The sequence below is a fragment of the Leuciscus leuciscus genome (assembly GCF_965113295.1).
Source record: "Leuciscus leuciscus genome assembly, chromosome: 5".
Classification (NCBI taxonomy): Eukaryota; Metazoa; Chordata; class Actinopteri; order Cypriniformes; family Leuciscidae; genus Leuciscus; species Leuciscus leuciscus.
In genome coordinates, this window is record NC_138729.1 from 47,222,863 (window position 1) to 47,233,659 (window position 10,797).

Genomic DNA, 10,797 nt, shown 5'->3' on the forward strand with positions numbered 1-10,797 from the left:
CCTGAAAATGGCAAAAACTGCACAAAAATCTGAGAGGAAGTTCAAAATGGCTGACTTCCTGTTGTGTTTAGGGCTATGCTCCAAGAGACTTTTTTGTAGGTATTAGGTCATTACATGTATGTACCGAATTTCGTGCACGTACGTGGAACGTTGCGGGAGGCGCACTCCGTTGAACTTTTATAGGTGGCGCTATCGAGCCATTTTGCCCCGTCCAATTCTGAAACCTATATCAGATGTAAATTTTCGCCAGTTCTGACGCGTGTGCAAAGTTTTGTGAGTTTTCGAGCATGTTTAGGCCCTCAAAAATGCAATTAAATGCGGAGAAGAATAATAATAATAAACAGAGCAATTCCAAGAGGGTCCTCACACCATCGGTGCTCGGGCCCTAATTACATTTTAAGACATAGTACAATGAAAAACAGTTATTTGAAATTGTAAAGAGCATAAGAGACTTCTTTCAAAAACATGGGGAAAAAATCTTACCAAGCGCAAACTTTTACACGGTAGTGTATGAATTGTTCCCAAGCTATTTGTTTTGACTTAACTATTGGCTGGAGACATCAGTCAGCAGCGGCTTTCTTTGTATCGGTGCATTACGGGATACATGTGTGTGTTTTCTAGGGGAAGTTCACAACAGCGAGTGACGTGTGGGCATTTGGAGTGACTCTGTGGGAGATCTTCACTTTATGTAAGGAGCAGCCCTACAGCCTGCTGTCTGATGAACAGGTCATCGAGAACACCGGCGAGTTCTTCAGAAACCAGGGCAGACAGGTACACACATTGCCTTTGATTTGGGTTGTGATTTGAAGTGAGTGAATCCCAAATTACAGTGAGTTTGAATGAATGCACTGTTGCAGGATGAAAACTTTTGCATGAAGTACATTATTTCTTTGGAGGTTTCATCTAAAAAAGACTTCTGACCTTCTTATTTTTCACTCTCTCTAGATCTTTCTCTCCGCCCCACCACTTTGTCCATCCTCTCTGTTCGAGCTGATGATGCGCTGCTGGAGTCGTGACATCGTGGACCGGCCCTCTTTTAACAGATTGTACCAGGCCCTGCGAACTTTTGCGCCCCACTCATGACCGAGACCTGCTCTACTGAAACAACCTGGAGGAGAACTGTTATAGAAGTACTCTGACTGCTTGCCAGTCAGGGAAGTAGAGCGCAAACGTTATAGCCACAATGTAGCGTCATTAGAGCATCATCAGAAATCCAATGGAGGAGAGATTTAAAGATGATGAGATTTCACAAAAGGCATTCATTCATTCATGCATTCATTCACTTACTTGTATATTCATCTCCATTGGGACTCAAAGAGCTTTTTTCCAATCCATAGACACTTGAGATTTTTTTTTGTACTTATCGTTGTTAATATTTCCTTTGAGTATCTCTCTTTTCTTTACCTTAAATGTTATTTCTGTTTGTTGTTTTCCCAGAAGAACAGTGACTCTTAAGCCTACTGTGTATTCTAGGCAGAAAGAACCAACTGGACGAATGTCGTATTTGTCAAAACTGTGGTCGTGTATCGTTAAGCACTGCTGTCTTTGGTTATTATTTCATTTTTGTCCTATTTTTGTTCCTTATTTACCCCCACACTGGAGTTACTGTGTCTTGTTATGATATTAAGTGTTGTTTTGCTCTCTGAATATGAATGTTTTTACAGGTTCTTTGGATATAGCCGGGTCGGAGACTTGCTCTGCCTGGATCTAGCAGAACTACTGTTATAGTTAGATTAAAAAACCCTTTTTGGAGGAGAGAGGAGAGGGTTATAGAGCCAAAAATGGACTGACGTGCAATTGTATGCACTGTTTCTTCCCCCAACTTGTAACAGGCCACTTTAAAGTCAACATGAAATCAGAATGGACTCTGTTTGCTTTCTTCAAACACGTTTCTGGTCTCATTTAGAGATTGATTCATCAGTGCAAGTTTCCAAAGAAGACAATGTTTGTTGTTGTAATTTCAACAAAAAATGTAATAACTTTTTTTCTTGGTTAATGTTAGAAGGACAAGAAGCATTTCAGTTTAGATATGCCAAAATGATCATCAAAATGTTCTTTTCACCTTCATTTTCTGCATTCAAGTGTCAAATTATGGGGGTAAAATGGGTTGTTAATGCCATTTCATGTTGGCTTTAATATCCAGAAATATTGCACCATCACAGCCAGACAAACTAAATTTCAACTTAATTGTAAAGGCAAACACTACAACTCTGTGATATTGGCATACAGTTCTGAGATTGCATTGTTGTTGAAACTATATGAATCAAGTCTGTCTGAGGATGATGTACAGGACCCATAATATCAATATTATAGAGATCCATCCATCTTCGATCTCGGTAAAAGGCACATGTTTATAGGGGATTATGTATGTAAGATAAAAAATATTCAAAGCACATTTTTCTTTCTCTCTTTTAACCCACTTTAATATTTTATACAATTTCTTTAGTCATTTCATTCTTTTAGTAAATGTTTTGTTGTGAATGAGTGTTGCATCAAAAACATTGTAAAAATGATTTGGTGCACTACGATGTAATCAAAATCTAATATTTCTGTCTTTGTACTAGTTTCTACAGCATTCCTTTTTGTGTAGTTTGTGTTTACTGTATTTCAGAAATTGTCGTCAAATGTACAGGAGACTTTTTATTGTTTGGCTGCTGAAAGGTTTGGCTATGCAGGGCGTTTGAAGAGTCCTCCGATAGCACTGGGATTTCGGTTAAATGTTGATGGTAGGAAAGCTAGGAGCTCGACGCGGTTCATCGACAAGGGCAACCACTAAAACTCAATTTCCCAGAAGCCTTTGCTGAAGTGAGCCTGAGGCAATTTCTGTTATTACTGATCAGAGTTTTTTTTTTTTTTTTTTTTTTACTACATATTTAGAGACCAAGAATGCATGTCTGTGTGAATGCGTGACACTGCGAGTGTGGTTTTGTTTCAAGTGAAATTGAATTGACCTTCTTTTAGCATTTAGTATTCAATAACAGTCTTTCATTCAAACCTTTTAACTCTCTGTATGTGTCCTTCATGTACATTACATAAGCAGAGAAGATACTGTATGTATAGTAATATATTGGGGACTAAGACCTTTTTCTTTCATCTTCTTTCTTATTTTCCATAATAAATATCAATTTTGCTGTAACTGTATTTAGTGTTTTTACTTATTCTGAAGGTTTTTCTAAATATCTGAGTAGTATGATTTTATATAATAATTATCATTATTATTACTATCATTATTTTAATGCTACCAATGTGACATTGAATGTTTGATTTTGGTGTGACTGTAGACTTGGTCACTACAGTTCAAATAATAGATGATATATTAATGTGTGCGTTGGGCCGAAACACCCTCCAAATGTCGATCTTGGCAGAACAGTGTCACTTTGACTCCAATAATCTAAAAAAGACAATATGATAACTTATAGCATCATTCTATTTCTAGTTCTACATATACACTTTTTTTTTTACATGCTTATTTTTCTTTCCATAGTTGTGCACTTTCTGTCAGTTTATGCTTATTGAATATTATTGACTCCCTTGGCCTAAAGTTCTGGCATAGCAAACCCCCACAAGCAAAAACGTACCATGGTACTGCTCTCATATTCTTTGAACATGTCATACCCAAAAAATAAGTAAAAATGTACAGTCATACCTGCTGAAATAAGCTGGTTGGCTGGTTTTGGCTAGTCTCCCAGGCTGGTTTTAGAGGAGTTTTGGACACTTTTTTTTTTTAGCTGACCAGGCGGGTCTTAGCTGGTTAAGCTGAAAGACCAGTTTGACAAGCTTGGCCAGCCTGAGAGACCAGCTTTAACCATTTACTTCTGGGTTTCCAGAAGGGATGGTATTGTGAATTCTTGTAATGGTATATTCCAAAACACCAACATTAGGCTACCACTTACAAAACCACCCATAAAAAGTCACCAGTACCTTATAGATCATGGTAATGCCATGTTGCTTTGGATATGTACCATGGTATTACCATCTGATATCATCACTGTACCTTAATTCCCTTCTGAAACCTCCAGCTAAAACTAGCCTAGGCTAGTTGGCTGGTCTTAGCTGGTTTAAGCTGGTCTCCCAGGCTGGCCAAGCTGGTGTTCAGACCAGCCTGGTCATCTTAAAAAATAGACCAAAACCAGCCAACCACCTTATGTTGGTTTTAGCTGTGTGTTTGTTTTCTCCTAGCAGGGTGTTGCTACCGTACCAAAAAGAGCAGATACTTATGATATGACCAAACGAAATGCATACTATGAATGCATATACCATCCATCCAATCTCAAACTTAAGTTTAAATATGTCAGAGGCGCGTGGGACACATTATGATGTTTATAATAACCGATTGTGTGAGTAATTTATTATGCACACATGAGCGCGCGCAGCACTGCTGCTGTTACTAGAGAGATTCCTGTAGAGTCACGTGATCGTCAGCCAGGAAAGGAAGAATGAAGGGAGGAAAGCAGTCTGCGGGCGTCCAATAACACACTCAGAAGGCAAGTTAAACACCGATAAATGCTCGAAATGACGTTCAAGCTTTCTCTTCATGAGTTTCTCTATCTTTGTAACGCGGCTTCATCACCTTTACGCTAGTAACCAGGCTGCTTTTGATGGTTTGTCAAGCAAACTGCTCGAGCTCAGTCGAGAATGACAAAGACTGTATTATAAGTCATGTTGACTTCATTTCCACATGTTGTGTTTATGGTGATGGGTGATTTCCTTTCTTTACGAGTGTAAATGAGTTTGATAATGTTATATTAGCTTTTTTTTAACACCTTCTTGGTCGTTGTGAAAGCATGTAGCCTAACTGTCCTGCAGATGTGGTCTGACAGTGTTTCTGCAGCATTCTGATGCGCACTTGAAATGTAGTGTGTAAGTTATGTCAATAACATTTTTTATTATAATTTTTTTTTTTACGCACATTGGTATAAGATTGCTGTCTGGATCACTCAAACTTTAGTTGTAGGCTGTATTAGCTGGTTGTATCACTAATAACTATTTGTTTGTTTTTACTGTGGCAGAACCGTGGAACGGTATCAGATAGTAATACCGTGGTATTTTGATGTATACATACCATGATGTTGAAATGCATGTATCATGGTGTTTACATGATATTAAATGCAACCTCCAAGAACACCATTGTAAATACCATGAAACATGTCTAAAACATGATACTACCATGGGGCTTATTGGTTCCTTTTTTGTAAATGTAACATTAAAATAAAAAATAAAATAAAAAATACAGTTACCGGATATAATGCTGGTACTTTGACATGGTACTAAAATGGATGTACCATGGTATTTATCATAGTAAATGTCCAAACAACTTTGTTACTTTTAGTATATACAAAGGTACTTCAGAAAATACTTTTGTATGATCTTTATAAAAAAGTATTGTGGTAATGGTACCATGGTAAAGTGATGGTATCTGGCATATCAAGGATATATGGTTATGTCCAGGGCTGGAAAAGTCATGAATCTAAAAAAATAAATGTTTGGTGTGTGTGTGTGTGTATGTGTGTATGTGTGTATATGTGTATATATATATATATATATATATGTGTGTGTGTGTGTGTGTGTGTGTGTGTGTGTGTGTGTGTGTGTGTGTGAATTTTGACTTTTTTTGTCACATGGTTTTGACGCTAGGTCTGGTTCATGTATAGTTTAGTCACCCCAGACCCCACACAGACCTTTATTTATGGCACTTGTTTTAAGAAAGAGGAATTTGCTTGTTTTAAACCAGGTCAGATGTGTGAAGTGGAATGTTCCTGTATTTATGACACCTCGGTTGTTGACTTCACTGTGTGTGTGGCTGTTTCTATATTTTTTTAGAGCAGAAATGGGATGGAGATGTTCTACATGTGCTGGTGTTTTGATTGACGGTTGGAAGCAGGCCAAAAGTGAAGGCTTCGCAGAAGAGCTTTCATAGAACGGTGAATTTAGATTTATTACCGTTCAAAAGTTTGGGGTCAGTAAAAAAAAATTTTTTGGTATATTATATATACAAGAAATTTATATTTTTATTCAGCAAGGACGCATTAAATTGATTAAAGTGACAGTAAAGATTTTTATAATGTTACTGAAGTTTTTTAAACTTAAAATAAAATTATTTTTTAAAAGTGCTGTTCTTTTGAACTTTCTATCCATCAAAGAATTATGAAAAAAAAAAACTATTGTGGTTCCCACCCAAAAATATTAGTCACAAATGTTTTTGACTGATAATAATAAGGAATTTTTCTTGTCTTGGTCAGCAAATCAGCATATTAGAATGATTTCTGAGGGATCATGTGACAGTTAAAACTGTAGTAATGAGTAACTGAGTAATGATGCTGAAAATTCAGCTCACCATCACAGGAATAAATTAAATTTGAAAATATAATAATTTTATATATATTTATTGTAGTAACATTTCACAAATTTCTGCTTTTACTGCCACATTAAAAAACAGACCCCAAACTTTGAACAATAGTGTGTTTTCATTCTTTTCATCACTTTTATTCACATTTTTTAAATATTATATATATTGGATTGAATATAAAATATTGCAAAACACATCTAATCAGTTTTTAAGAAAGCTAATAGCCAAATAAAAGTGCATTGAAATCATTGTTATATTGACTGATAAATAAAATGCAGAACAACTTTTTTTAAATTATTATTAAATTTTTTTACGCAATATGACAAGTAGAAAATTGGGTTAAATCAATATTATTAACTGTTTAATATTATCAGTCTATCTCTACTGTAAATGTATGTACTGTAAACTCAGTTTTTATTCATTTCCGTTTCAGAGACAGGTGTCCTCGCCATCATGAAGTTGAATGAGAGGAGCGTGGCACATTATGCCACATGCAACTCTCCTCCAGACAAGACAGGCTTCCTCTTTAAGAAAGGGGAACGGAACACGGCGTACCATCGCCGCTGGTTTATCCTGAAGGGCAACATGCTGTTCTACTTCGAGGAGAGGGAAAGTCGAGAGCCCATTGGCGTCATCGTCCTGGAAGGCTGTACGGTGGAGCTCTGTGAGTCCGAATCCGAAGAGTTCGCCTTCGCCGTCAAATTCGACTGCATCAAAGCGAGGGTGTACAAGATGGCTGCGGAGAGCCAGGCCGCGATGGAATCGTGGGTCAAGGCTCTGTCCCGAGCCAGTTTCGACTACATGCGCCTGGTTGTGAAGGAGCTGGAGAGGCAGCTGGAGGAGGTACAAGAAGCGAGATCGTTACAAGCCAAAAGCAAGGCGAAGAAACACCAGACGCAAGTGCAGGGGGCAGAAGCGGGCACTCGAACCGCGGCCACCCCGTCCCTACAGAACACTGCCGTAACGGGGCCTCCGCAGGAGGGGCTGTCTAGTAGAGAAAACGGGGTGTCCTGGAGTAAACACACCAGTTCGGCAAACGGTGTCAGTGAGGGTTGTGCCTGGGACGGGGACTGCAGCGTGAGGGCAAGTGGAGTCAGACCACCTCCGGTGCCTCCGCGGAGGAAGACCAACGGCGGGTCGCTCGAGAGCCCCGTCTCTCCCGGCACGGCCTGCTTCTCCAAACTACATGAGTGGTACGGCAAAGAGGTGGCTGAACTGAGAATAGAGTGGCTGCAGAGTAAATGAACGTCTGCAAGAGACTCAACATATATGCAGTCGCACGCATACCATACTTAGTGCAATCATGGTTTAAAGGGATAGTTCACCTAAAAATGTAAATTCTGTCGTTAATTACTCGCCCTCATGTCGTTCAAAACCCGTCAGACTTTCGTTCATCTTCGGAACACAAATGAAGATCTTTTTGATGAAATTTGAGAGATTTCTGTCCCTCCATTGACAGCTACGCAACTACCACTTTGACGCTTCAAAAAGTTCATAAAGGGATCGTAAAACTAATCCATATGAATTGAGCGGTTTAGTCCAAATTTTCTGAAGAGACTCGATCGCTTTATATGATGAACAGATTGAATTTAGGCTTTTATTTACATATAAACATTGATCAGCGAACAGAAACAGAAACTCAGCAGAACCTGATTGACTCCCGACAACTAATCTCATTGGTTCTTGCAGCGTAACACGAGTATGAACCTCATTGGTTCTCAAACGTCAAGCGATCATGCTTGAGCTTCCGTTTACCACAACTGATGTGTGCATTGAATGTCTAAATTAAATCCGTTCATCATTTAAAGGGACCGTGAACCGCTCAATTCATATGGATTAGTTTTACGATCTCTTTATGAACTTTTTGAGGCGTCAAAGTTGTAGTTGCGTAGCTGTCAATGGAGAGACCGAAAGCTCTCAGATTTCATCAAAAATATCTTCATTTGTGTTCCGAAGATGAATGAAAGTCTTACGGGTTTGGAACGACATGAGGGTGAGTAATAATGTCAGAATTTTTATTTTTGGGTGAACTATCCATTTAAGATATAATAGGTCAAATTCATCTAAAAACAGTGAGAGCATCAAAATGAAAATCACTTGTTACTGGTAAAAAAAAAAAATTTATAAAAAAAGACCAAGCCATTTTTTTAAAGAAACATTCTGTCATTGTTTACTCACCCTCATGTTACATTCCACAACTGTGAGAAAAATCAAGTTCATTTCTTTTTTTAAATACAGCGGGTGACCAAAGTTGGGGAAAAAATTGTTTATTAATCATAAGCACCAATATGACAAAATAAACCACAATATTTACCCAAATATATTTTTACTAATACATGAAAGACATTGCACTTTGAACTGTTGAGGGTTGACCTAAATTAATCTTTCAATCAATTCATCGGAACACAGTTTGAACTCATTTTAACTTTATGCAATTTTTGCTTCTGAAGTTTAATTCAGAAATGCTATTAAAATCATCTTAACGTAATGTTCCTCACAAGCTGTGAGACAAGGATTGCAGTCGGTTTTTTGAAGATTATCAGTGAAAAATAAAGACTTACTATGTGTGACTTTAAAAGAGTTTTATTTGGTGCAAAGGTTGTACAGACTACATTTATGGTGCTTTTTTTAAAGCTCGACAGTCCCAGTCCGCATTGTGAAAAAGAGCATTCAGGACATTCTGCCAAACTTCTTTGTTTGTGTTCATGAAAGCAAGACAGTGATGTGGGTTTGGAACGACATGAGAATGAGTAAATGATGACGGCGTTTTCTTTTTAGATGAACTGTAAAGTCTCATACTTAGCTTCATTTTGGGGTTTTCCTAGAAACTCATGTTGAAGTGGCTTGCCAGTTCTTATTTTATTTTTAATATGTATATTTTTAAATTGACGTCTTACTTTTTTCACAATGTTGGTCTTGATAAAAAATAGAATAGCGGTACAATATGTGTTTTCAGAATCAAAATCATCTTGAATGTTAATTATTACAGTGCCAAAGCTGGTCTATGGTCATTTGTAATCATTTTTCAATATGTAGCAACAAAATTAACAAAAGCAAGTTAACCTGAGGAGTGATTTCACTGGTGAATTTTAGGATGTCTACAATCGAACCCGCCAAAAACAGAATTGCCAAAATGATTTCTAACTTTAAAGTATGTAAAAGTGTCTGAGACATTGAAGCTATCTAATTAGACAGCTAACATGTAATCTTCGGTCAATGGATCTTTTTTCTAAGCAACTCTTCTAAGCAATGTTATTATTTTTTATGCTAAGCCTTGCTATGCTTAATTATATATTATCATACTTGCCCATTAGCTTGTGAATGCTTTGCCTTGCTTTTTAAAACGGACCAATTATAGTCATCATACTGTGACCAACATTTAATACATTATACACACAGCTCTCGAATTTATTTATGGCTTTTTCAAAATGCATTTTTTTTAATGGTACGAATTGTGTGCAATCCTGTAATCATATCTGGGGAGATATTGCCTACAATAACACTAAATAGGGTCCTTGACTGGACAACCACAGTGCCTTCAGATTTCATATAAAATGGGAATTAAGAGATGAACATTGTTTTAATCCTAACAGTTTGTGTATTAACGCGGTAGCCTACTGCAATACCGTGAAAATAAAAGCTGAAGCTGTATTGCAATAACCAGTGTGTCAAAACAGGCACTGAAATGACATTGGGTGAAATATTTAATTTGAAGGAAACAAGAATGTAATTTTTTTAAGGAGTCAAATAAAGATGAGCATCGGGATAAAATATGTATTTTATTTGTGTGTTTTTTCTTCTTCAAAATGTGTACTCGCATAATTTCACCACAAGGTGGCTCAGCATTGCTTTGTATTGGTGAGTGGTTCATTTTCTGAAAGACAGAAGGGTTCATTCACTGATCCCGTGTCATTGCGTTAGTTAGAAATGTCCGTGTATGGAGAATGTATTGATTTTTTATTTGGTGGATGGTTTCTAAAATTCAATGCTCTTGACTTTTTTTTTTTCTTTTTCTTTTTTTTTTGGTACAATCTCTTCTTCAGCGATGTGCATAATAAAAAATAAACTATGAAACATACACTTTTACATTTATAAATGCCTTAATGGCCTTTTCAAGGACATGGAGGTAAAGATTAAGTTTCGAGGGCATTGTTACTACTGTGGTAAGTTTTTTCTTCATTGCTTTTTCTAAACAACCTGACAATTTCATATTTCTCACAGCTAGTAGCCATAGACCGTAAGCTAGTAACACGCTTTTAATGGACCACACACATTTGACAGCGGAAACTACAAAATATATCATGTGAAGCCGCAAAGAAAGCATTGAACCTGAAGCTTTTTTCAAAATAAAAGTCCCAATGCTCCACATTAAAGGCCCACTGAAGTGCCTTGAAACGCGCAGCATTATTCACTGTGTTGACATAATTTCTACTGAAACAGGAAGAAAGGGC

The 10,797-nt window shown here is 37.3% G+C and overlaps 2 protein-coding genes across 4 annotated transcripts in view; both read left to right on the forward strand.

The window, feature by feature from the left end:
• ddr2l (discoidin domain receptor family, member 2, like) overlaps positions 1 to 3,136 on the forward strand; it is a 44,641-nt gene extending 41,505 nt beyond the window's left edge. Inside the window, exons 16-17 of the mRNA XM_082170819.1 lie at positions 622 to 771; positions 946 to 3,136. Coding sequence (XP_082026945.1) covers positions 622 to 771; positions 946 to 1,083 — 288 coding nt within the window. The 3' untranslated portion in view covers positions 1,084 to 3,136. The remainder of the gene's footprint in view (positions 1 to 621; positions 772 to 945) is intronic.
• A 1,212-nt stretch (positions 3,137 to 4,348) lies between these two features.
• LOC309499111 (sesquipedalian-1-like) lies at positions 4,349 to 10,119 on the forward strand. Of its 3 annotated transcripts, none has more exons than XM_082170124.1 (3): positions 4,349 to 4,484; positions 5,826 to 5,956; positions 6,780 to 10,119. In XM_082170124.1, exon 3 carries the CDS (start codon positions 6,800 to 6,802, stop codon positions 7,589 to 7,591), a length of 792 nt encoding a protein of 263 aa, XP_082026250.1. In that variant the 5' UTR covers positions 4,349 to 4,484; positions 5,826 to 5,956; positions 6,780 to 6,799; the 3' UTR covers positions 7,592 to 10,119. The 3 variants fall into 3 exon arrangements, with proteins under 3 accessions (XP_082026250.1, XP_082026248.1, XP_082026249.1); XM_082170122.1 differs by having other exon boundaries at positions 4,350 to 4,484; positions 5,826 to 5,921; XM_082170123.1 differs by having other exon boundaries at positions 4,383 to 4,484; positions 5,821 to 5,921.
• The last annotated feature ends 678 nt before the right edge of the window (positions 10,120 to 10,797 follow it).